The following is a 27,514-nucleotide window of genomic DNA, read 5'->3' as shown; positions in this document are numbered from 1 at the left end:
TCAACGGCAGAGCTCGGAGAAAAGAAAACACACCGTTCTATCGAAGAACTGTCGCGGGTGCAGCAGGTTTTTGCCATGCAAAAAAAAAAAAAAAAAAGACGTCAGGCTGGAAATTCATTTTCAATTCAAATTAAACTTACTAAATTAAAGCAAATCAAAAACTTTACATTAAATCTGTATCTAAGCATTTGACAAGCAATTAAATTGATAATATAAACATGTTACCCATTTGCAGGGAGGATAAGACTAAGTAACCTCATATGAGCAGCTGCTATCCTGCATCATAATCAAACCCACACGTCTCCTATGTATGTGTTTGTTATTGTGTATGTGTTTTATATATTTATATGTATAATGAAAGCTTACTGTGCTCAAACTGGTTGACACTTTAATCCTCTCCTATTAAAGTGAGCTCCACCCCAGATTTACATACAGCGAATCGGAGTCGTACATTTTCTTATTTCATTTTTTTTCCTAACGGTATTATTATTAAACCTTACGTTAATGCTCCTAACTCATCATTTGCTGATGTGAACCTCTTGGCCTATCCACATGTATTTCATCTTCATATACATGTATTTCTGTAATAGAAATGTCTCTAATGGATGAACACTGTGCGATGCAGTTAAGGGGTGGAAAAGTTAGTTGGTAGACCTTTGAGCATAGATTGCTTAGTTATATGTCTGCTGATTTTATTAGTTTATTATATGTATAATTATAAAACTTCGGTGTTCTCTTACTCACTGTTGGTCTCCATGCTCTCACATAGCTCAGTCTTCACTTCTCCGTTGGGCCGGTCTCCTCCCTTCTGGGTCAGTTTTCCCGACATGGTGGCAGCTGTCACGATTGCCTGTATAATTGTTTATTCATAATGGGTATTTAATAAAGACTGTTCGTATGTTCTGGCTTCCCTCTTAGTTTGATGTAATTCCACAGAGCGTGTTTGTTAGATTTATGATCCTCATTTCGTCTGCATAAGTCAAATTTAGCATCAGCCAAAATATCAAATCAATCCAATTAAGAGGGAAAATATTATGGAAATTTAACACATGAGACTGAAGTATTTCACTGTGCATGCTCAAGTGCTCCTCACCTTGAAGCTGCGTTTTCGTTTGGGTACGTTCTGCTCGGGGTGGAAGAGGATGATGTAGACCTTGGGCATGTAGAGCATCCCCAGAGACACAGAGGCAGACAGGCTGAGGGAGATAGTCAGGGTGGTGGTTTGGATATACATCTAGAACGAGAGAAAGAGACATACACGCACACAGAGTGAGAGAGAGAGAGAAAGAGAGGGAGAGAGAGAGAGATAGAGATAGAGAGAGAGAGAGAGAGAGAGAGAGAGAGTCATTTATCACATTTCAAGTTGTCAGAGATGGTCTGTGTAATCGTCCAACTACAGAATATGTCGGATGAGGGAAAGGGGAGGAGGACAGATGGGGAGAGGGGGAGGAGAGGAAGTAAAGGACGGTCTAACAAGAACGAAATTAGCTGAAAATTTGTGTAGCGACAGCTACAGTGACACGTAGACAGGTAGATCAAATGGTATATGAAATGATGGCACCAATGAAGTTGCTTAATTGCCCGTGTGCTGCAGAGCTCCTCTCTTTGTCTAAGAATGTGAAATTATTCTTAGCATTTATTTGGCAGGCAGGAATACCATATGGGTGTGGTTTATTGCATCAGGTGAGTTAATAGTGAATTACACAAAATTGACTTTCAGACATTTGCCTGAAAGTTAGAGTATATAGCAGATGAGGCTTGGCCTTCATGAGGCCCTACAGGAGTAGAAAAACTTTATCTTTCAGAGATTGAGCTGTTGGTGAAGGACAGGTTTTCCCCCAAAAGTCAATGTAAGTTCTGTACTGCACTCTCACAGAGACAGAGAGGCAGACGGATGCTGTCCTGTACAGTGGACTAGGTGGCAGTAAGTCAACTGTAGGACAGATACAATGACATGCACAGCAGGCAGAATCTCAATATTGTTATGTACGCCCGACTAGATTAGACTATATTAGTAGAGCATATCGCCTCAGCCAAGTAAGTTGGAGGATAGTTATAATGAAACAGGAAGACAGACAGGCAGACACACACATAGATACACACTGCAGTGGACTGTGAACTACAGTCCTCGGGTCCTTAGTGAGTTTCAGAGAGTAGTTTGGAGGAGGACAGATGTAATGACAGGCTTCACCCACACCCCTGACAGAGCTGACAAGCTCTCGAGTCATGGGGCTTATCAGGCGACCATTGTCTACGGCATATGAAGAGAGAGAGACCGAGGAGGGAGGGGTAAAGGGAAAGTATGGTAAAAATGGAAGGAGAGAGCCAGGAAGGGGAAGTAATAGGGAGGTGTGGAAAGAGAAGATACAGAGAGAGAGGGAAGGGAGAGAAGGAACATGAAACAAAAAATCGACGTTATGGGAATGGGGCAAGCGAGGAGAAGAGCAGAGGAAAATGACTCGTGGAGACACTGATCAAGTGAGGAAGAGAGCGAGAGAGCAGACAGTGGCCAGCTCTACATTGTCAGGAAGTGCACAGACACACTGATTGAGGGAGTGTTGATAACTACAGCTTGACGAGAAGCAGAAAGTAGAACAGAGAGAAACTAAAGCCGCGCTGTTAACTCTGCACTGGCTGTACACCTCAGACAGCAAGTGTCTGAAAATCACACCAGTGCTCCAGTCTTAGTGGCTAACACCTGATCTGTCACCGCAGACTTCACTTTCATTTATGAGCGAGAACAACTGCTGTGCGGTCCCGCGGTACGTTCGTGACAAACAGCACAGGTAATTGAAAAGTAATCATGTACAGAAGCCCCCCTTCACATGAGTCATGTTTAACTCTCCTCATATTAGACTGCTTAGTAAAAGCTGGAATATTTAAAGACATAAACACATAGAAAATTTTGGAACACCAGCTGGATATCGGACACTATGGAAACAGCAAGCGCTATATTATACCAGAACCAAGACATTCAGTAGGGTAATAGGGGGAGCAAGTTTTGGGCATGACACGTTCACTTTTCATTTTTTAATTGAATTCAGAATTCACTGTATGCTGTAAAAGCTGTATATATGCCTAGAGAAGGAGTTTCATTTTGAGAAGACATTATGCCATTTGTGAAATATTGGAATTTGGAAATGGATATTACAAAACAGGATAGGACTTTAAAATTCTCAATAAATAGTAACAGCCCTGAGCTGCCTCGTTATGAGTGTGTTTAACGGGACCGATAATTAATCATTTTGTGTTCTTCAAATGAATTAGGTAATACTTGAAAAGACTGTCTGCTGTAATATGTATTTCTAGTGAAAGCTCAACAATGCCTGTCCAGAACTCTTGAGTCCTGCCTCACAAAGAGCTCAGTGGCAAATGGGATTGAGTATTTACCAAAGACACAATAAATCGATGAACATGCCTGATGTGCCCCTAACGACTGTGAGATGGTGAGTAAGGTGGTGGTTGAAACTCACAGGCACACATTTTATTTCTGTACTTGTGAGGTCCGTTACTGACTTAAGGGCATCCCTTAGTCCATAAATCACATATCTAACCTCAGTGTCATTAACCTAAACCCAAGTCTCAACCCTCAAACAGGTTTTCGAAGAAGCCAAAATGTTGGGAGAAAAAAATATCCTCAGTCTCAAAGTCTCAAACTCAAATTGGTCCTCACAAATCCTATAAGGGAAGAAGAAAATACACACCCGCCTGAAGGTGTAGATTGATGACAGTAGCCAAAGGCAAAGGGGAGTGCACAGCCAATAACTGGAGGCGAATGGGCACACACACACACAAATTTCAGTATGCAGGTGCGTTGCATTTACTTGGCCTTGCATTTGAATGCACATCTTCAGGCAAATCTGAATTCACATGAAAAGAATGTAATAACATAACATGGAAAATTAAACATACGTTCATTGTTCATTTTACGGATGACGTGTGGCAGCATCGCAGAGTGTGTTACATCATGGGATAAAGAGCTCCGCCTGCAGCAGCCCTACAGGCTCTGACAGCGTTTTACACGCCACTCCCATCTGCTGACTTCCACCCCGGCCACAAGATAGACACGCACACATGCATACACACACACACAAAAAACACACTGGATGTTACAGATGCGCGAGATAGATCACCAGTCGAAAAGATCCCGACAGGAAAATGCGAGAGAGAATTTGTGGATTCATTTTTTACTTCGTCACATTGGTTCTTTTTTCCATTTTTTTTTTTTTTTTTTTTTTTTATATTTTCTGCCCAAAAACTGCACTCAATTGAAATGTACTGATACAGCGATCAGCTAGTGGCTGTATCAGAGAGGAACAGATGGAGACACAAAAACATGTTTTTAGTAGAAGACACGGGAATGAAACTGAGATAGAGAACAAACAATGAAAGAGTATCAATGAAGAAAAGAGTGAAAATGGAATAACCAAGGCTACAGAGGAAAGGCAGAATAGAAGAGAAGAGAGATTCCCCTAAGCAGTGAACTTGCTCTTATCAAAACAGCAGCAAGTCTGCTGATAGCTGCTTCCATTACATCCAGCCTTTGGTCCAAAGTTGTGGCTTCCAGCTGTTATTTACACAAAGACACACACACACACAAAGACACACACACAAAGACACACACACACACAAAGACACACACACACACAAAGACACACACACACACACACACACACACACAACACACACACACACACACACACACACACACACACACACACACACACACGTTTACAGAGCAGACTGTCCCCCTCCACCTTGCTGTCCACAGCTGATAATAGCTAAAAATGTGACGAGCACTCCATTACCCCAAAAGTCACACTCAGAAAGTAGACGATCAGCTACAGATGGCTGAACACAATGCGTTCCCTTAAGGTTTAAAACATTTACAGACGCCGACTCTGTGGTCCGTGATGTGGAGGAGATTCAGAGAGACGGACAGAGGGATAGAGTGATGTGCTTTTAACACCTGGGGAGAGAAAGGGAAGAGAGGGGGAAAACAGAGAGGAAAGAGGAGAAAAACATGCGCTAGATTCGGTGGACAAATATTGGGCTTTGTTCACTTTTATTCCTTGGGTTAAAGGAAGCGATACCTTGGATAAATTGCTGGTCAGTATCAGTGTCTAATACAGCGGAGGTTAAATTAGCAGAGCTGTGCTGATATCACAGGAGTGTTTTTATTGTCTTTTCCAGGGGACTCGTTTTATTTTGTGTTCATGAGAAAAGTGCTAATCGAAGGACTTTCATCTATTGAGCTGCTTGTTATTTTTCAATTAATGCTTCAAAGGATGGGTCCATTGTTGTTGAGCCCACACTTTCTTTTTTTTTTTTACAGGGTTGATTACCATCATCTATAACCACTGATAGCACAAGCTCGCAGATAGCTTTATTATTTTCCCAAGCACCCTTATATCATATTGAACATATTAGAAAAAAATAATATTCCCCACATTGTTTTTTTTTTTCAACATACACTATCACAATGATCGCAGACACTGATGCTCCTCTCATACCCAGTAGGCCACAAACAGCTGACTCTCCGCCAAAATAGTGTTGATGCATAGATTGTTTTTTTTTTCTTCTTTTTTTTTTTTTTAATTGATATCAAGATTGAGCCACAGCACAACCAGGATAGTTGAATCCACTTTGATGCATCCCACACACACAACTCAGACAGAGGACGGCTGTTTTGGCCGGTTGCCAGGAGCAACAGCAGCGCGTGGAGGACGAAGGTGAACATCGCCGGGTTCGTGTTTGGATAGGAGAGGAAGAGAGAAAGGCAGTCTGCTGAGCTGGTGTTGCTGGCCAGATGCATTCAGGTGTCATCGAGGTTGCGAGCTTGAGAGACAATGCGACTTCTCCTCTCAACACATCTGCTGTAAAGCGTTTGATTCCTCATCACCCCTGAGCTGCAGAGGGCCAAAACCAGCTTTCTTGGCGCCAAGTCAACACTTCTACTATTAGACGATATCTATTAATTTTGACATTTAATACATAGATACTGTAGCTATTCTAGATATGATTTATTGATATTATTGGTTTGAGGGGACACTTGGGAAGGGAAAGAATCTGTATCTGACTAGAATCTGTAGGTGGAGCAGCGAAGATGTCTGCGGCTGCAACAGCAGGAGCTATAACAGAGAGGCAGTTAAAGGATAACTGCCAGATTTTGAACCTGGGCCTTATTTACCCATGTCTTTGGGTGTAAATTACTGATAGGGACAAAAATATTTGCAGTCGGTATACCCTGTATACCTGGTATACCCAGCAAATGGTAAACAGCTGTGGCAGAGTGAAGAATGGGGCATTTGATTGCGTCAGAGTACATCCGCTAAGTGTTGTTTTTTTGCCACTTACAGGCTCAAATTGTTGTTTTAAGTGTCTGACAATATTACGGATAGGATTCCTATGGAGACAGACAGAAAAAGATCTTTGTTTAACCAGAAACAGCCATTTCGTCGCTCTGTTCAAAGCCACCAGACTCCATTGACAACAGACATTTCAAACAGTCATTCCACCCATGTTCTGTGAGGTAAAATTACTGATTTGCATATAAATGTCTATAAATCTGCTCAGGAATCTTTTAACTGTAGACCTTGCTTGAGTGTCATGATTTTTTTTTAAGCACTTCAGCGATAGGTGTGTGTCTATCCATGAGTACATTGCAAACGGGAACTGTTATTAGCTAACAGTGTACTTTTAATGGTGTTAACAAATAAAGGCTAGACATAATGGGGCTTAAACTGTAGTTCAAAGCTAACCCACTGTCTCCATGGCAAAATTATGTAACTTGTTTACAAAGCACTATGGGAACTTTAGTTCCAAAACTCAGAGCACGATCCACTACCAAACAGAAGACAAAAAAAAATCATGACAGGAGTGATAAAATCAATTGATACTTTTTTTTTTTTTTACTTTTTTGTTTCACATTTAGACTTTTTGTTTTTGTTTTTCAGTCATTACTAATTACTTCTTATATTTGTTCTGTTTCAAACTCACATCCTGCCGTTACTTTTTCTCCACAGCATAGAGATGGATGTTAGAAGTCGGTTTTCTTGTTGCAGCAGTGTGGAGGAAGACGGCCCAAAAAACCTGAAGCTGATGACACTTTTCCAACGGCAATATGAACGTCATCTGTACAGTGCAGTGAACATCACCGCTGCATGTATGTCACTAATGCTGAATAGCTGTATAAGAACGTAATTCCTGCGCGGACGTGGCTGATCCTGAGAGACAGGTGGCTTGATAGATAGGCTGCCCATCAATGGGTTCAGTGCAGAGAGAGCAGTCTTCTTTTCACAGCACACCCACATGGTAGCTGAGGCATGACAGCTAATGTTGATGGCTGTTCTTAGTTGGCTTGGCTGCTCCGTAGATGACACTCTGAACTAGAAACGTTCAGCTCATAAAGACTCCATCAGAATCCAATCAACTAAATTAGGCCTATCTCCTGCGTGCGATGTGATTTTCCTCGCACTGGTGTGTGCAGAGGGGCGACGCATGTGGCATACACATAAACATATTTTGTATGAATGAAAAAAGACATCGTCGTGCACACCATCCCCTCGACAACACTACTTGGCTTTCAGTGGATCTAAATTCACTGCCAAAAAATGCCACTCACAGTAAGTCTAGTGATTTAGTTTAATCACTGCCTTTAAAAACCAAAGTGCCCGGGTCGGACCGAGGCATGATGCAACAAAATCCTCGACACTTGAAGCGGTCTGAAGGAGTGTGTGCGCACGCAGAAAAGCATGCATTCATACTAATTTGACTCAGAATGTACACGGGTTATAAGAAGAGAGATGCACACACACACACACACACACACACACACACACACACACAGACACATAAATCCCAGCTTCTCATGCTTGATGAACCACGACATGAAACATGCTCAGTCATTACACTGCCTCTGTGATTATTGCAACTCCTTTCATATGTACCACAGAGCGAGGAAAGGGTGGTGAAATCAAAGAGCTCTGGCCGGCAACATGGCCGACTTTGCCAATTGCAGGGGGGGGGGGGGGAATAGCTGGGGGGCTTCAGAAGGTACGAGAACTATCCACTGAGTCCACCACTCGAGAAACAGAGAGATATAAAGAAAGAGGAAGAAAAGAGGGACAGATGGTGTGAATATGAAAGACAGTGCGGGCAAGTGGGAGAGAGAATGAACAAGAGGAAGTGCGAAGGAAGGCAGAAGATTGACAAACGAGGGAAGGAAACATTTGGGAGAACCATCGTCTGCTAACAAGAAGTGGAAGGCGATAACAGAGGGATGGAGAAATAAAGATGTGATGAAGGGAGAGACAAGCAGTGATGACAAAGGGGTGCAGAAGGACAGTGACTGAACTGAGGAACAAAGTCCTGAAGCGGTTTTAGCCATGTTGTTTGTGATACAAAGAAAACTTTGCCCGTGGGACGCTTACACAGAACATCACACTCGTTTAAATTAACACGACCACAAACTTCAACACAGCGCCACAGTTTTGTTGTGTGTTGCCAAGCGGCTGACCAGCTTCCCGTTGCGACTTGTTGGCGTCGCCGTGCACAGTGTGGCGTCGTTGAAAGCCTAACCAACTGCAGAAACATTTCACCGTTGATAAAAGTGCAGATGTATCACAGTAAACCTCAATAGGAATCCCTTCAAGCTTTGATACCTTCTTAGACACACATTACTTTAGTGACGTCCCTGCAAATGGACATGACAGGTTGTCTACCACCAGAGAAATATGCTGCTAAAAATCATATCCGGCACCGTTGCACCAAATCGCTGCTCATTTGCATCAAGTTGAACCAGCGTTCAACTCTCTGTTATCACCCGGTGACTGAGATCTCTCGCCAAACGTCACCCCCCTCTCTCTTCTTTTAGTCTCCCGGCTCTCATCTGAAATGAATGACTGGTGGGCACTTTGTTTCATGTGGCGAGTCAGCGAACGGTCAGAGAGAAAGAGGGATTGGGAAGAAAAAAAGAAATAAAGGAAAAAAGAAGGGTGAGATTTTCATTCCCAAATTTGTCTTGCATCTTTCCATCTCTCCATCCGTGTCTTGTTATTCCCTCACTCCTGCCCACACTAGCTCTAATGATCGGTTGGCACTCTGCTCTGCACCCGAGAATACTGTGCATCTTTCTCTTGGTTGTTTTCCTCCGTCCTCACCCCATCTGCCTCTTATTCTCTTCTTCTTCGTCTTCTCATAGTATAGTATCTCCTTGTCATCTCTTTTTTTTTTCCTCTCCTCCTCAGATCTGCATCATTTAACATGCTGCTGTCTGTGCCTGTTGATAATGAGTGTGGATGTCCTTGATAGGTCCCTGTCCCAACCAAACCTTTTACGAGCGGCGTAACATTTGAGATCGCCTGAGGGTCCTTAACTAACTTCCCACTGCCATTTAGTATCAAACCCTTCTGGGTGTGTGCGTGTGTGTCTAAATGACACTCCCCTGCTTCCCTCCACTCTCACCATGGGACCACTAATCATTTTAATCACCTGAGCCATGGGAGGGTGAAGGGATTTTATTTTTCGTCTATTTATTTAAAAAAAGGAAGCAGTCATGTCCAGACCAGTGTCTACTACTTCCAAACATTAAGGTTAATTACCTCTATTTTTTTCTGATTTGTTTGTTCATACACTGAGTAAATATAAAAGGAACAAATAAATTAATTAAATGCCAATGGGGACGCTTTTTCATTCTCAAGTATCACACAAAATATTCGATCATCAACCTCGAATCTTAAAATAGTTAGCTTGTAGAACATTTTTTCTCCCCTTCATAAAACTCTTCCTTGAATGAAATGGACAATAAAGAGAACAAAGGACAATACAAAGAAAATGAAAACAAGACTTTGTCAAAACTTTAAGCAGTGATTGAAGCGACTATATGTTGACCAGCAGTCTCTTCCAAACCCTTTCCAAGCTGCTGCTCTGCACTGCTAAAATCCAGATTTTATAACTGCAACGTCATCTGACAAAAGGATCAAACACATACAATGGTTGCTATGTATGCTTGTGAAATGATCACTCAGAGAGAGAGAGAGAGAGTTAGAAGCTTATTCACTCAGCTGCTGTGCTGTCAGCAGAGGGGAAGCCAGGAAATTCTGGTGACCATTTTCTACAAAAAGAAGCAAAAAGTTGCTAGATTTGTTGCTTAAGGGGTCTGAAAAGTTGCTTAATCTAGCAGTGAAGGCATTGAGTTGGTAAATTTCTCCAACACCCAGCTGGCTGATCGATGGTGTAACTTCATCAGTCAGTCAGTCACTCAGTGACATTTGCATTTATAGGGTTGGCCACTGAAACTGACACAACACTTGCATGCTCCCTGTCAGCTAGTTTCATATTAGTCGATTGACCAGCTACAACAGTTCACCAAAAGTCACTATGTTACCGAGCTTCTACAACAACTTCTACAAATATCTGCGGATGGATTTCCCCGTGCCGGTGTGGCTGGGTCTTTATATGTTTCCCTCTGTGAGTCAGTCTTCAAAGTGAGCTGGAGTTGGAGTTGTGTTTGATCATATGCTTAGACCGGTTCACAAAGAAGGCTTAAGAGGTTTCAAACATAGTGGAAAGTTTTTGATCTACAGCTCCTCATTCCAAACTCAGTAAAACTGAAGTTGTTGTGTTAGATGGAGAAAAGTCAAACAAACAAAAAAAAACAAACAAAAAAAAAAACTTCCACGGCACTGGGAGAAAAAAAGCATCTAAGATTTCCATCTTTTTGTTATATTCATTTATTTATTTATTTTGCTTGCTGCGACCTGAGTCTAATTTTACGTTTCATTTACTCCATGCTCTTCTCCTGAGAAACTTTCAATAGGCAGTAAAATGCATCACCACTCATGGATCACCACAATTTTAAGATGCTTAGCAACACAGCCGTGGAGGGGGACAACAAAAGGCCGCTCAGAACTGGCAGTCTTTGCTTTTAGTCACGCTAGTTTTACAATCTCATAATGTCTTAGTGTTTACTTTCCCCTGAAAACACAGAGATAAGACCCTGTTTTAGTTTGACACCAAAAAAGCAAATACATCAAACGACAATCTATCAGTGGAGAAGAACTCACAAACAAGTATCACTGTAGTGTTTAATTGGAACTTTTTTTTTCAATCCTTTGAAATATAAATATTTAACTGTGAGATATCACAATGCAATCTATTCAATCCATATTATGTAGCTCTTTTTCTCAAGATGCTTTTTATTCATAACTGGTTAAATCCCCCAAGTTGCACTTCGTCCTCACGCCCATCGCACACGTTTTTCAAAACATGGCACTGTGATGAAAAACTCTAAAAAGACAAAAAGCACTGACACAGGAATCTCTGCCATAATATTTTAACTTCATGTCAGTGGAGCTTAATTGGGCTAAAGCGTGGTCATTGTTGTCCACCAGTGCCTCATTATCTTCTACAAAACAGCACTTAGGAGACTTTTTTTTTTCTTCCCTCTATCTAATCTATGCTGGTCTAAGGTCTCTTGAGTGTGTCAAGAAAGAGTGCACACACTACTTCATAAAAAGTAGTGTTTGCTCTGCCACTGCTTGTTAGCGTGTCTCTTATTGACTTGCAGATCTGTATGACGTTCGGCCAGTAGTCCAAAGTCAAACTAATTTTGAGCTGTGCATAAAGGATTCATTGTAATGCGTACTGTGAGGGTAGTCCTGTGGTGAAACTCTCTCTCTCCTAACTGACATGACTGTGGCCCCACTGTGCACAGCTCCAGCCAATTAAAATACCCAGCAAGGACTTATATGGAGTGTCATCAGTCAGCAAACTGCTGTCCAGATTGTAGGGCAGAAAAATGTGTCACACCTTGAGCATGTAACGTGAGAATGAGTGTATGTCTGCTCCTCTCACGGATGTTAAATGTGTGTGTGTGTGTGTGTGTGTGTGTGTGTGTGTGTGTATGTGTGTGTGTGTGTGTGTGCGTGTGTGCGTGTGTGGTGGTGGTGGTGGTGGTGGTGGTGGTGGTGGGGGGGTTGCACTACATAGTCCCAGCCCTCTTTTGTGATGCTAATGAAATTAATGCAAGAAACTGAAATCAAGGTAACAAAATCATTGCATTCCCATGACTTTATTTAAGGGAACACATCTGTGCACTCGCATCAATCCACTTCTTTTAATTATGTTTTTTGTTCAGAGCAGTCCACTGGATCCTCTAAATTAACCCTGTTTTGAAATTCCAACTCCTGGTGAAGGAAATGTCACCAGCCCCCAGTGCCTTACAAAACTCATCAGGATATTGTTGCCTTAATAGTTTCCTTAATGTTTTAATTATGTTCTGGCCACATTGTCTAATTATTTTTAAGTGTGGAGAAAAAAAGCGGCGGTAGTGATAGCTGGAGCAAGTTATGTTGAGAATTAATATGCAGCCAAGTAAGAAAAGCAAGCAAACACCGGTCAGCGTTGCCCAGACTCGAGAGGGGGAATGAAGTTTCAGGGTTTATGAGTTGCTTGTGGTTTGAATCAACAGCTAAACGATCAAAGCTGAAGTACATAAGAAAATTATCATCTGAAGTCAAATGTGCAGCCAAGATTTTAACTGTGCTGTGTAGTAGAGCTCAGAGAGATATCTGACCAGATAGGCTCGTTACTATGGCGATTTTGTTTGCATGACGAGGCAAGATAGAGAAAATGGGTAACTGTCATCATTAGCAATCTTCACAGGGTTATTCCTTTAGCTTCATGTTGTAGTAATGCCCATCGGTTGAGTTCAAATCACACACTGGTACACACACATTCACAGTGAATATACATTCACATATAAACAAGAAAGAAACAGAAATGACCACAAACGTGCATATGTTTAGTCAAACAGATACTCACACACACTCAAAATACTGCTGAAGGAGCAACAAACCATAGGTACACACACACACACACACACACACACACACACACACACACACACACACACACACACACACTAACTACATAAAGTGTCCACTCTTTTCTACTGCCACACATTTAAATGTGCACAACAACTAATACCCCAGCAATATAAAACTTCTCTTCATCTGGAAGCGCCGACTGGAATGAAAATTCGAACTTCAGAGCACTACCTCTCAACTCTAAAGTTGGCCAGACTTTTTAGTAGTGATTCAGACCTGAATTCTGCCTGAAGCATTGAGTCTGACAGAGCACCAAAGTCCTCAAGCCAAGAGTTTCCTATCCATTGCCAGAAACTGGATGCCAGGTTATTGCATCTGCACAGCAACAGCTTGAAAGGCAACAAACTTTGAATTGCTCTTGGGATCAGCAGTGCAGCACTAATTACATTTGGGCACCAGCAATGGCTTAATTGATCAATTTTTCAATGTTTGTAATTTTGCCTAAATTATCATCTTCTCAGTTGATAAAATATTGTACGATTTACTTAAAATAGGATGCATTTGCATTCACATTTTACAGATTGTTCTTTTAATTGACTGAAAATAAGAATTTATAAAAAAAAAATAAAAAAAAATAAAAAAGACTGCCAGCATAATTACTTAATCAGCTACAGTGTCTGTCTTGAGAATTACTAACATACAGTAGCTTCAAAAAGTATTCATATCCCATAACTTTTTGCACAAATTTTCAATTATCCTTGAGATGTGTTTAGAATTAGATGGGAGTCCACCCGTGACAAACTGAATCGACCAGAACTCGCTGCAGACCTCCGCTATGAAATTGTGGCGACGGATAGATCGGGGCAACCATTTAGAAGCATTTCTTAAGCTTTGAGCGTTCCCAGGAACACAGTGGCCTCGATAATTGTGAAATGGAGTTTGGAACTATTATGATGATGGCCATCCAGTCAAGCGGGGGCCTTGGCCGGTGAGGTGACCAATGGTCAACCTAATGTTCACTCTTAACAGAGCTTCAGAAGTCCTCTTAAGAGGCAGAACCTGCCAGACGGACAACCATCTCAGCAGCACTCCATCAGTCAGCCTTTATGGTAAAGTGGCGCGACAGAAGCTGCTTTGAGCAAAAGGGACACAACAGCCTATACTTGAGGTTTGCAAAAAAAGAATTTAAAAGAGTCTGAGAGCATGAGGAAAGAGATTGACTGGTCTAATGAGACAAAAAATTGAATCTTTTGGGCAGAACTCCAAATGCTACGTCTGGCGGACACCAGCCCTACGGCGAAACATAGCGGTGGCAGCATCATGCTATATGATTGTTTCTTAGTGGCAGGGACAAAAGAGACTGGTCGGAATTCAGAGAAGAATGAACGCAGCCAAATACAGAGAGGTGCTTGAAGAAAACCTGTTCCAGAGTGCAGGTGACAGTTCAACTTACAGCACAACAATGACCCGAAGCATAGAGCCAAGAAAACGCTGGAGTGGCTTCAGAACAAGTCTCTGTCCTTGAGCGGTCCAGCCAAGGCCCAGGCCTGATGGCAGTTCACAGACGGAGAGGATCTGGGGAGGATAATGGGATAAACTGCCCAAATCCAGGTGTGCAAATCTTGTAGAGACTTACCCAAGAAGACTAGAAGCTGTAATTGCAGCCAAAGGGGCTTCAACAAAGAACCTAAAGAGTCTGAATACTTTTGTAAAATGAGAGATTTCAGTTTTTTGATTTTGTGCAATTTTATCCATTTAAAATTAAATCTACACAGTAAAATGTACAAAAAGTGAAGAAGTCTGATTACTTTCTGAAGCCACTGTATGTAGGGATGAAGCTATGCCAGCTTCAGTGGAGGTGGAAAACAACAGGATAAACAACAGCACATCTGACGTGGTATTTTAGCTTTGTTACAGAGATGTAAGGGTGACGGAAGTGACTGCTGCATTGGGCCTCAACAGGGCATTTTGCTGAGAAGTTTGGATTTATAGTCTTTTCTGCCTTTCCTGCTTCTCCCCAGAGCATAGTTTCTTTGCGTGTGTGCACGTGAGTGTACTTAAATGTATGTCTCGGTGGTGTGCAGTGTGTCTGCGACTGCGAGCATCTCTGTGCGAGGTCCCCCCTTGGGCGTCCCCCCCCTCCCCTCCCCCCATCCTTCGGCATCTCACTGTTTGATGTCAGGATCTGACACTTGCTGTCTGTCTCTCCCCTTTTTTTGGCCAAACGACCAAATCCCACCAGAACCCTGCAAAAGATTGCAAAACCCATTCCTTCAAAAATGAATGAAAGGTTTTTCTTTTCTTTCCTCCACACAGCCTGTTGAAGATAATCACCCCAAGGATTGGTAAATTCTGTCAGAATAAAGACGACATGACGTATAAATCCAGCAGAGGAAAGAAACATTGTTCAGAAGTGATCTGTGCGTGTTCAGCTGATCCCTGTGCAGAGCTACTATAGGAGTTATGCACTTTTGTGTGGGAATATCAGAAAGTTTCCTGGTATGTTACCTTGCCTGTAAAAATAAAGGTCTATACGTTTTTTTTTTTTAATTCCAGCTCATACCAAGACAGTCTGCATTTTCATTCTCTACATTGACAACATTTGCGTGTCTGAATTTCACAGGACGTGGGACGTTGCCTTGAACCCCCAGGTTCAGTTCTACTATTCACTTGATTAAAAAAAAAAAAAAAAAAAAAAAAAAAAGCAACCTAACTTCTTTGATATACACACTTTTCCCTTGAGCATCCCATACATACATTATGTTACAATTTAAATGCTCACATTGCTTTTAATATTACTATACATGGGGGTGACATATTGTACTGGTGAATGCAATGCAGAGGCTTGTTACAGTCCCTCCATGAATTCACGATCTTGTGATCACAATAATTACTCTCATGCAGATTCAACTTTGGCCATCTGTCAGACTCTTCAAGGACTAAGACATTTCTCATGTCTCTCCTTTTCCTCTTCATCCTGCTTTCTGTCCCCTTCGCATCTCTGTGTTTCAATATTAATCTTCTTTGATCTATATTTCTCTCTCTCTCTCTTCTCTTCCTCTCATCTTTAGTGTCTTGACGGCTGTGTAAATCCCACCCTCCTTTGACTCTCTGTGTCTGTGCTATTTAGTTGTTAACGTCGCTCTCACTCTGCACTCCCACGCTCTCTGATTCATTCTTTCTATGCTGCATTTTGCCTCCTTTTCTTTTTCCTCCAGCTCCCTCTCCTTCCTTCATCCTCCATCGTTGTTCTCACCCTCTCAGCCCTCTCTCTCTCTCTCGTCTCTCTTATTCTGCCTCGCGGCCTCTCTCCTCCTCTGTCTCTCTGAGCCTCTTCAGATTACCGTAGATTGATTACCGACGGTTACTCCCGGTAAGGATCTGGGCGGTCACTGGTCCTCCACCGGGAACCACAGTCACGGCCATAAATCTGTCTGAGGACGCTGAGCTATGGCACTGTGTGTATATGTGTGTGTATGAGTGTACGTGTGTGTGTGTGTGTGTGTGTGTTGTGAGAGGCGGAGATAGATTTGTGAGGCAGATAGATGGATCGTGTGTGTTCTTTATATACTCCCGAGGACCAAACACAATCACAGGGAGAGAGAAAAAATGAGGAAAGTTACTTAAAGTGAGGCCATCTGCCATTCTTCACTTTTTAAAGGGGCTATTGTGAGGTTAACACTCTTGGGTCTTGCTTTGGTCTAAGGTTAGGCAGTAGCATGTGTGTGTGTGTGTGTGTGTGTGTGTGTGTGTGTGTGTGTGTGTGTGTGTGTGTGTGTGTGTGGGTGGATGGGTGTGTGTAAGAGAGAGATCGTGTGAATCGGAGGCCTTGAGAGATAGAAAGTGCATAGGCGTGTATGAATAGCACCTTCAGTGACTGAACAAGCAGATTCATACTGTTCCGAACATGCGGCTCTGTCCTTCTATTACAACACTGCAGGATTCAGTCTGTTCCCAGGCTGCGTTTAGGCTGTAATGCAAACCACAGGTCGCGGTCAGGTCCATTTGTAGCAATTGAAAAACTCAGACTGACATTAAAAAAATGTCATATTTTAGTGGAGAGTTTCTTCTGGTTGGAGAGGAACAGTTAGTCTTGTATTTGCATGTCAGAGATTTTAACAGGGCATGATACAAAAATCTCCATCTCTCTCTTCATCAACATACAAGCATGACTAACAAGCAAAAACTGTGTCTGTCTGTGCAAGCAGCTGGTGCACATATAAATGACACAAGAACAAACATACCAAAAACATGCATGCTGTGTAAAAAAAAAAAAGACACAAGACCTCGCGTGCACACACACGCACACACACATGCACACACTCAGTGAGTGGGTTTGTGGGTAGCAGCAGGATGGTTGCTTCTTCCTCTGTTGGAGGCAGGAGATAACAAGCTGACCAGATTTAAGGCATCTAGAGAACAGGAGAGGTGGCTCACAGGGAGAGAGAGAGAGAAAAGCAGAGAAAGGGAGAAAAGAAAGAAAGAAAGAAAAAGAGAGATGGTCTTCTGTCCATAGTGTCAGGCAAAGGTATGATGAGGCAGACACAGAGAGAGATAGCTGGAGAGAGGATGTACCCTGTGGTTACTGCTTTACAACAAGCAGAGAGAGCCAGAGGGAGAGCACACATACACATGCACACAACACGCACACAACACACACACACACACACACACACACACAAACACACACACACAAACACACGCCACACCACACACACAACCTTTCTCATTTCTGCAGGGTGCGGCAGAAGCTGTTGGAGCCAGCAGCCTCTGCATGGTAGCATGACCTATTTCAAAACAATACTTCCCCGGTTGGTGATGGTTAAGAATCCCTCCCTCCCTCTCTCCCTTGATTTATCTCTCACATTCTTATTCTGTGTCTCACTGTCTCCCTGCATGTCCCGATCTCTCGCTTTTCCCTTTCAATTTTTATCTCTCCCTCTTTGCCTCTCTCCGCCGCTCTTCTCTCCCTCTCGCTTTCTCTACCCACTGTGACTCAGAGGCACGCTGGGTATTCAGAGGGGAGGAGTGTGAGGGACAGGACGCGAGCAATGGAGACGAATGGAAGGAGGGGTGCTAAATCAGGGGGGAGAAAGCGGAAACACGGGATTAGGAGCGTGTGAAAGGAGGCTGTGGCAGGAACTAAACAAATGTGAGTGCATGAGAGGGAACAAGGAAGCATGTGACAGTGAGTGGGTGAGCAGAGAGGATGAGGATGTGGAATAATCTGAAGTCTCTATTTGTCAGTAAATGAACCACGCAAATTAATTCTAAGAGAGTAGAGAGAGACAATTAGGTCTTACATACTGTATACAGGGCTTTTTATTCCACCCTGGAGCTAAGAGGGAATTACTGTATTTCTTTAGGTGGGAGGTTATGCATTGTAACCCTTGTTGACTGTAGCCTATAATGGGCTCTATAGGCTTCGCCACTCTTTCCTGCTCCACTGTGACTATTCGTTGATCTCACTTAACCGAAGACCTGCCTCGTCAGAGTCTCCAACCACTTACAACGAAACCATTTAGACCTCTGCACTCTAAAGACCGGACCTCGCAAATAGGAAAAGGAGCTGCATGTGACGTCCCATGCAGCAGCGGTAGGGAAACACTGTGCTGGGGAAAGGGGTCCTGGCTAAGACACTGGATGAACACCAGAAACTGTGTTCCACACAAGGGCAGAATCTCGCTGGTCTGGTGTTCAGAGTCATTAACCAGGAGTTACGGCTGGAGAAAGATGGACGGTGAGAACATCCAGGCCTGAACCCAGTGATTATCTTTAAACAGAGACAGGGATTGCAATTTCTCTCATACATCCCCAAAAGCGCTTTACAATCTGCCTCTTATTCACCCGTATACACCTACCACACTAGCCGCAGTAGGGGCTTCCTAGCGTCTTAGTGTCTTACTCACTGACGACCACTTTGACGCGTGGACAGGAGAAGCAGAGGAACAGACCTCCTTGCGATTAATGGAAGATGCATTCTACCTGTTAAGCATCAGCCGCCCCGATTACGACCTACTGTCTGAGCAATATCTACGGAAAAACCCATCGGCTGCTAAAAGACCGTGAGATGCATTTAAAAGGTCTCAGAAAAAGGGAGTAAGGGCAAGAATTTTCTACTGTCGAGGCAAAAGATTAAAAGGCTCCCAAAGAGATGCATTCTATCACAGTTACCCTGAAAGGAAGCCCTGAAGCACACATGGTGGACTCCGGCTGAATGGATCCAAGCCCTCACACAATAAACATGTCTTCGCCCTCAATGAAAATGTCCTCACACCGCTACTGTACGAGGCACTATTGTGTCAGGAGCTTCGTCGCAACCTCGCTGCCATTAACAAATAGTAGTTGCTGCGAGCTTCTCAAGTAGCTGTACATTTCAGCATTCCTGAGCAAGCACAGGACACAAACAGTGCAGCCCCCCCCCCCCCCCCCCCCCCCCCCCCCCCCCCCCCCCCCCCCACAAACCCCCCGCCCCCGTCTGAAACCAAACCTATGCCCTTGGTAGAGCTCTCCTCATTAAAGCCCCATCAGCGAGTCACATCATTACCTGTTTATTCCTTTCACTCCTCTCTCTCCTCCCTCTCTTCTGCTCTCTCTGTTAGCCAGCCAGCTGCCACACACTCCAGAGGATATTCCAATTAGAAACAACATACACAGACACACAAATGTGCACTGGTGGATCTTCCAATTAAATGCAACACACCGGACAAACACACTCCAATGGAAAATACACATTAAGTTGCTGGTGGACATTCTAATTAGCTGAACAAACATAGCCACGGAAGCCGCTCAGCCCGTCCGCGAAGACGGGCCGCTTCAGCACAGCATCAGATAACACACACACACACACACACACACACACACGCATGCATGCATGCACACACAAATGCGTGGACGCCATCCTTAAGGTGGCATAACAGCATCGGCCTCTACAAACGGTCACAAACGCAGTACAACATATGCAAGGTCATGGACTTGCAGTACATAAGTGGTTTCTCCGTCATTCACACACAGTAGCTTAAAGGTTAGAGTTATAATGTGCATTAGAGCTTCTATCTGGGGAATGTGTATAATTCAATTCAATTTTAGTGTAGCGCCGAATCATGACTTTCTCTATGATTGTAGTTGTACTGGCTTTATTCTGTCACTTGAATGGCGAAATGAAAAAGGTCAAGAAAGTAGAAAATAAAAGAAAGCAGCGACTCACTGACTCACTTAAGAACTTCCTGCTTCAATAACTACTCGAAATTGAGCAACAGGAAAAACACCATGAAACACCCAGCGTGAGTCTGATTTCCCTGATGTGTGATTAGACGGGATCACTTTGATGTCAGCTTTATGCTGCGACGGAGGCGGCTGCCATCCTTGAACAGAAAAAAGGGACTGAGACGCACGGAAAGTGGGAAATGAAAATTGCCCGACTGACACTTGAAAAAAAAAAAAAAAAAGGAGAGAGACTATAGGAGCTGACTTTTATTGAGAGAGAGAAAGGGGAGACCTTGACCCTTCAGGGGACGCACAGGTATAGAGTATGTGTACGTAGAAGAGGACGACACTGGGGCAGGATATTGACAATTGAGATTGTGGTGATGGTTATCTCAAGGACACATTTTCTGTTCCCCTCAAACACACAAACACACACACACAAACTCTCACACACAAACTCTCACACACACACACACACACACACACACACACACACACACACACACACACACACACACACACACACACACACACACACACACACACACACACACAAACTCACACACACACACACACACAAAGAGGCAAACATATTATATGCAAGTTATTTGGCGCTGGGCATTAAACTGATTAATAACCTATGTTTCCTTAGCAGTTCTGGGTTTATGATTTATATCTCTACATGTGCATACCATGTTATATGTGAAGCCTGTGAAATACAAAGTGTTATCTATCTGTTCACAACCATGTATGTATGTCTGTTCACTGCTTATCTACCTACTTACGTGCACACAGTATACACGGGTACATGTGTTTAGCATTGAGATGTATAACCGGTGAAACCTGCGATCAATCACCTGCCTTGAATTTCAATGGGTGTGTGTTTTATTGGTAAAACTAGAATAGTTACACTATCAAGAAATGGAATCAATAAGCCACTGCTGCTTTAGCCACGGTAAATACATAAATACAGTGGTTTACTATGTGTATGGTGTTTATTAGCGTTTTTTGAGTGTGCGTTCATGCCTCCTACACCCTCTGTTTCTAAACCGATAAGGTGAAAGGACGCCGTCACTCAATCACTAACATACCTGACTATTTTTCTCCCTGAGAATCTCAATCATGTTTGTCTATCTGTCATTGCCTGTGCATGCGTACATGGTGGGGGGGTGTAACCACAACTGAAAATGTGTTCCCATATAACCATATAATTCATGATGTGGCCCTCGGATGTACAGTACAGGCTGCCCACACAATTTCCAGACACTCATCTCCACCTAGTGAAAGTTACATCTCACTCGCATCATGCAACCATCAATAATTGACTAAAGGTAGGAGGAATAAGCTCTAAAAGCCTGGACCGAGGCATGTAGTCCAGTCAATCAGCCAGACAGAAAATCCTTTTGTACGCACAGGAAATTGTCAGGAGATTGTGGACTGAAAGCCAGCTACAGTTGTAAAACATATCTATCTCTCAGTGCCAAGGGATGCACTTTTGATCTCTACAAAGTTTTCAGGGAGGGAGTGAGTGAGAGAGAGAGAGAGAGAGAGAGGGAGAGAGCGTAGTCTTTGCCATAGCAATACATGCAAATTTATGACTCCAAAAAAGTGATTCCAAAACTTAATAATGCTGGAAAATGGGCTCGGGAGAGTTTAGTCATGCTCACAGAAAGCCCATAAAACACACCATCACAGCCCACCTGTCAGCGAATTGTTATCCAAGACAAGATTTTTCACAAACATATATGTGGCGGCACACAGAAATCATCTAAATCCAACTATGGAGTCAAATCATCCACACACACACACACGCACGTACGCACACACACACACACACACACACACACACACACACACACACACACACACGCATACAGCGATGCATTCATGTAGTCATCTTTCCTGTAGACTGTGATGACCCAGAGAAAATTGCTTTAAATCCCAAACAAGTCATATACAGGGTAATCCAACAGATAGATGAACAGACTAGCACACACACACACACACACACACACACACACACACACACACACACCATAGTCTCATCCTCTTTGCAGACTCAGAAATCCTAAAGATGATGGGGATGAAGTACAGACATCGGCTATATACTCACACTCTCTGTAGACTGTAGTTCACAAAGAAAATGTTAAAAACACAAGTTAAAGGATGCAGGTCTGGTTAAGTTTATACTCAGCTTGACATAAAAATTTGCCAAAAAATGCTCACACACTCACCCTCTCTGCAGACTGTGACGTGCCAAAGAAGATGGGTATGAATGCCAGCCAGATGATACAAGTGGTGTACATGGTAAATCCGATGGGCTTGGCCTCGTTGAAGGTTTCGGGCACGCCTCGCGTCTTGATGGCGTAAACCGTGCACGTCACCATCAGCAGGATGGAGTAGCCCAGGGAGCAGATGAGCGACAGGTCCGAGATGTCACACTTGAGGACGCCGCGTGCCGACGTGGGGTCCTGGGTCCGCTGCTCGCCGTAGTCCACGACGGTGTGGGGAGGGTCCACCGCGAACCAGACAAAGACGCCCAGGAGCTGGACTGAGATCAGGGAGAAGGTGATGACGAGCTGGGAGGCAGGAGAGATGAACCTGGGGAAGGAGAAGATTACTGAAATGAGGAGGTGGGAATAATGAGGCACGAAGCTGCCGGGGCTTCATTGTAAGTGGGGCAACCTGGGCTAGAAGGTTTGCTCGCACGGAAATATTATGTGCCTTTGAAAAGAGGGCGTCACTTCTACATTAAAATGATTGTAATTTTTGGCAATTCTTATGTATATTAGAATTTTCTCTTGGTCATTTAGTATTTTAAAGATACATTAAAGTCCTGCAAACAAGGCTGTTTTGAAAAGAAGTTGCCCACTTGACAGCAGCAATATATCATATATATGCAGCCATACACACACAAACACACACTGAGGAATGGAAGGAGATCAGAGAAAAGGTAAGGAGGAGATTTGAGGCGAAAAAGAAAAAAGAAAAGGGCAGATGTAGTAAAATATAGCACTGGATGGAGGAAACATGATGATCTCCAAGGATGTTAGAGAGATAAAAAAAAATGGAGGCAAATAATACCCAATAGCAAAAGCTATGCTTTTCGCTCACACCCTCAGTGAAGAAACGACCTGCCCCTTTTAGGCTCCTGGGCTCAAATCATGCTCAATGCCTGACAACCTGGAACCACAACACACACTGGAACCTGAAAAAGAGCCTCCCGATCTCTCCTGTAGAAAGTTTCTGTGTGTCAGCTGCTTCATTCTGCATCTTACCTCGACTGTGTTGCAGTTCGTGTTCAACGCATTTGCTTAAATTTGCTTGTTTTACTTCATATGTAACAGCAAGAGCAACAGTCACATACAAAAAAAAAAAAAACAACTTAATAATTTGTCCTGAAGAGCAAGCAAGAAATTTGAAAATTAATGATTATTAAAAAAAAAAAAACAATTTTAATATGTATGAGCAAGAGTAGCACAATAACACTAACTCTCACAGCTGGGTGGTGCTGAAGGAAAAACAGATGACCATCTGGGCAGGGGGGACATGAACCTGTGCACTATTAAATCCTGCATTAACATTTTAGCCACTTACTTGATGCTCTCTCCCAGAGTCACTCACACTGAGTACAAACAGTACAATAGGTGAGTGTGAGTTCATGACTCTCATACATAATGTATGAAAAATAAATGATGAATAATGATTGCAAGCAGCTTAGTAAGGAAGAAGTAGAGGTTAAGTCTTCATTTGAATACACGCACCTCCGTGCATAAAAAAATAAATAAAGAAACACTTACAGCGACCTTCAGTGCCACTACACACATCGAAATATACGTGCACTGAACACACATCCGCACAGAGGGGGCGAGCAGAGTGTGTGTATGATGACAGACAGGTGTTGTCCTCACCTGGGTGCTGTTACAGATTTCTTCCCTTGTTCAAAGATGCGGTGTATCCTGTTGGTCTTGGTGAGCAGCGCGGCGTAGCTGAAACACATCCCCAAGCCCAAGAAAATCCTCCTGAACGAGCACACCCCCACGTCCGGCGTGGCGATCATTAGGAATGTGATGGCGTAGCAGAGGAAGATTCCCGTCAGCAGCACGTAGCTCATCTCCCGGCCCGACGCCCGGACGATGGGGGTGTCGTTGTACCGGACAAAAGTGACGATGACGAAAGAGGTGGCGATGATCCCCAGCATGGAGATGAAGACGGGGACGATGGCCCAGGGGGAGTGCCACTCCAGCTTGATGATCGGGATGGGAACGCAGCCAGTGCGGTTGGCGTCGGGTCGCATCTCATATGGACACAGCTCACAGGTGAACTCTGAAGCCTGGGGGAGACACGGTTTAGATAATATACATTAAGACTGTTTCTTAAAAAAGATGATAACTGGTGTTCTAATATGTCAATGTTGTTATTGCTTATATGAGACTTGGGGGGGAGACCTTTTGGCTATATATGGATCAAGCTAATCCCCCCCCCCCCCCCCCCCCCCCCCTCTTAAAATCAATTAGAGTATGAACCATGAACCTGAACCCTATTGGCCCTGCATGGAAATACTGAAGCTAATTTTTAGCCAATAGGAGTTGTCAGTTTTCTTGGTTAGGGCTAAGGGCCAGGACTTTGTCAAAAGGCCTACTAATAAGTAGTTATGCTTTTATGTCATGTCAGCTATGTCATGAATTTCCCCTTGGGGATAAATAAAGTATCAATCTATCTATCTATTGCTTTCTTCTTTCAGGTGTTTGGGGAATTTCTGAACATTTTCAGACAGATTGAGTCGACAGAAAAGGAGACAAGATATTTAAAGAAAAAAAAGAAGCCAAGTCAAATACAGCTTAAGGCCAGCTATAGGCAAGTCTGGGGGAACCAAGTTCAGCCCTCTTTTTGTCCACAGTATCTACCACCAAAGTACAGCTGAGTAAGGATTTAAAACCCCGAACTCTGAGAAGAACAAAATCTGTGGTAAATCTGTATCTATCTCCCACATTTATGGAAATATCCTTGGTGAATCCCTCATGATTTCATCCAAAAAACATCTCAACAGTGGATTAATTTACCAAGCAGCTCAGGCTGACTTATCCTGTATTATCTACCTCTATAAAGTGGCTCATTAATAAGAAAAAAGACATTTCACACATTTTTCTACACTTGCTCCCCAGTTAACCTACTTGGTTTTTTGTCGTTCTGCTATATACTATTTTCCATTCTGCTTAAAATCCCAAATCTCCAGTAAATGTGTCAACAGATTATCGATTTTACAGCAAATGCATGTATCTGCAAAATGAGTATTGATTGCTCACTCTGACGAGCATCGCCTGCTGCTGTTCTGGCTGATATTTTCTTTTTCCTTTATTGGCTCCTGAAGGAGGAAATTCTTTGCACATATACGGGCACGCTCATGGATTTTTCTAACTCAATAAGAAAGAGGGATGATGGGCTTCCAAATTGTCCGTGATATAATTAACACGGGAGATGTATCTTTATAATGCACGAGCAGACCCTTTCCCTCACCTCAAATTATGTACTTCCATTTGCAGTAACAGCATCTGTGGGGTTCGTCCTGCATATATAAATTTAAAATGGGCCTAAGTAGCTTGGGGTTTTTTTTTTTTTTGGATACCTGAAATGAGTTGTCAAAAAAATCCTGATCACTACACAAGGGGACAGAACTCTATAATGTCAAAGTGCTGTTACTCCAAACACATCTTGGAGCTGATTTATTGCAAAGTATACTGATTCTGGCTTTGATCGCAAAGCAGGTGAAGGAAGTTCGACCAAGGCTTGACTTTAGGTCAAATTCTACATTTTTACCACATTTCTATTGACAGACGATTTTAAGAATAGGAAGCGGTTATAGGGTAAGAGCTTCTGGAAGCTTTCCCAGCTTTTAAAACGCAAACAGTCCAGGTAATTTTACGAGTCAGGGAAATCCCTTTCCTTGTCGTGACTCTGAACTAACAAAATTAAGAGCTACAGTGAAAAAGCACTGATGCAAAAAGTCAATATCAAATACTTTTTACGCTTTTACGAAATCCCCCTGCCTTTGATGCGACACCAGAAGCGACACCAGAATGCGTTACACTGGGCGGTCTCTTGTTTGGTATCAAGCTTTGAAGAAGACATGAGGGACAAAAGTGAATTATGTTAGAGTTAAGTTCTACAACCTGTGAGCCATGTAACCATGGAGACAGTCATGAGTATCAACTTTGGATAATCAAAATAAAACAAAATCTTGTTGCAAAAAAAAAACTAAAAACGCTATCGGTCTTCCATAGACTGAGATAACTTCTGAAATTTTATCATCAATTTTACGCAGACCTTTACAGTATAGTGATGTGAAGAAAGCTATGAATTTAACAGAGACCTTATTGCATATTAGTCACAGTGTGCGGGCGGCTTATTTCACTGCTTTGGATCAAAGTCACAGGTTCTTGCTGGATATTTCTACTTACCTGATAGTGGTATCCCTCACAGCGTTCGCAGTGCCAGCAACAAGGCACACCTTTCACCACCTTCTTCCTCTCGCCCGCACGGCACGGGATGCTGCACACGGACGCCGGGAGAGATGGGTCACCTGTCCTCCAACGCATGGCCTCCACCTGGACAGTTGGACAACATGTATGACATTTGTCCACGTTGCAAATGTCTTTGTCTGAAGTGCAACAGGACAAACCTGAAATGATTTGTATGTTCACAAAACGAAACTTCCCACTTTCTTGTGGGATATAATGCAGCACCAAGAGTGGCAGCCATCTGCTCAAGCTGACATTGCTGTGCGCTAACAGTCCTTTAACACTCACTTTTCCCTGTACCTGTAGAAAGTGTGTCTTCGGGGCAAACTTGGGAGAGCAATTAGCAAAGGCAGATCCTCTGATCATTTTTCAGAGCGCTGCCGGGCACAAACCTAACACCAGCTAGTGTTGAAGCCAGCAATCAGCCCATAATCAGATCTGGCACAAAAAGGCCATCTGTATTTCCTTCTGTGTGTGTGTGTGTGTGTGTGTGTGTGTGTGTGTGTGTGTGTTTGTATGTTCTTCCATGTGTGCACTGTGTTTGTTTGTGCTTCTGTTATGCTGGCATTAAAGCGAATCCCCGAGCTTTCCGTATGTCTGGTATGTGTGAGATTGTGTGTGTGTGTGTGTGTGCGTTTTAATTTGTCGTTATGTGTGCAAGTGTTTGTAATAAACTCTGTCATTACACCAGGTCCCTGAGGTTCATCCGTTGCCGAGGGTGCTCAGTAAAATGGAGCATTACTGTTTTAAGGCACACAATGTACCAGTCCAACAAAAACTAGTTAAGAGGAAAAACTCATCAGGGACGGAGGAAAATGGACTCGATTTGATCGCTGACACACATATAGAAACGCACACAAAACCCACAATATTGGGCTACTGTGCTGCAAATATATCTGTCAGGAGAAATGCGCTAATGACAATAAAGTGTCTTTGTGTGTGTGCGGGAGCGCAAATTAG

The 27,514-nt window shown here is 43.1% G+C and overlaps 1 protein-coding gene across 17 annotated transcripts in view; it reads right to left on the bottom strand.

Annotated features, from left to right (window-relative positions):
* The window catches only part of grm8a (glutamate receptor, metabotropic 8a), a 340,337-nt gene that overhangs the window by 108,828 nt on the left and 203,995 nt on the right, over nt 1-27,514 (bottom strand). For 12 of the 17 annotated variants that reach the window (XR_008826432.1, XR_008826427.1, XR_008826431.1 and 9 more), the window contains 5 exons: nt 26,495-26,641; nt 23,948-24,369; nt 22,271-22,637; nt 1,094-1,234; nt 745-850 (listed from right to left, as the gene is read on the bottom strand). Coding sequence is in view for 5 of the 17 variants with exons in the window: in XM_056367297.1 (XP_056223272.1) it covers nt 745-850; nt 1,094-1,234; nt 22,271-22,637; nt 23,948-24,369; nt 26,495-26,641 (1,183 nt within the window). In the remaining 12 variants the exon portion in view is untranslated. Of the gene's footprint in view, nt 1-22; nt 49-740; nt 851-1,093; nt 1,235-22,270; nt 22,638-23,947; nt 24,370-26,494; nt 26,642-27,514 lie in introns of those variants that run through there. The other 5 variants (XR_008826437.1, XR_008826434.1, XR_008826436.1 and 2 more) reach the window with 2 other exon arrangements.

This window comes from Seriola aureovittata, chromosome 22 (genome assembly GCF_021018895.1).
Source record: "Seriola aureovittata isolate HTS-2021-v1 ecotype China chromosome 22, ASM2101889v1, whole genome shotgun sequence".
Lineage (NCBI taxonomy): Eukaryota > Metazoa > Chordata > Actinopteri > Carangiformes > Carangidae > Seriola > Seriola aureovittata.
Note: the sequence above shows the minus strand (reverse complement) of the source record. Positions and strands in the feature narration are given on the sequence as shown.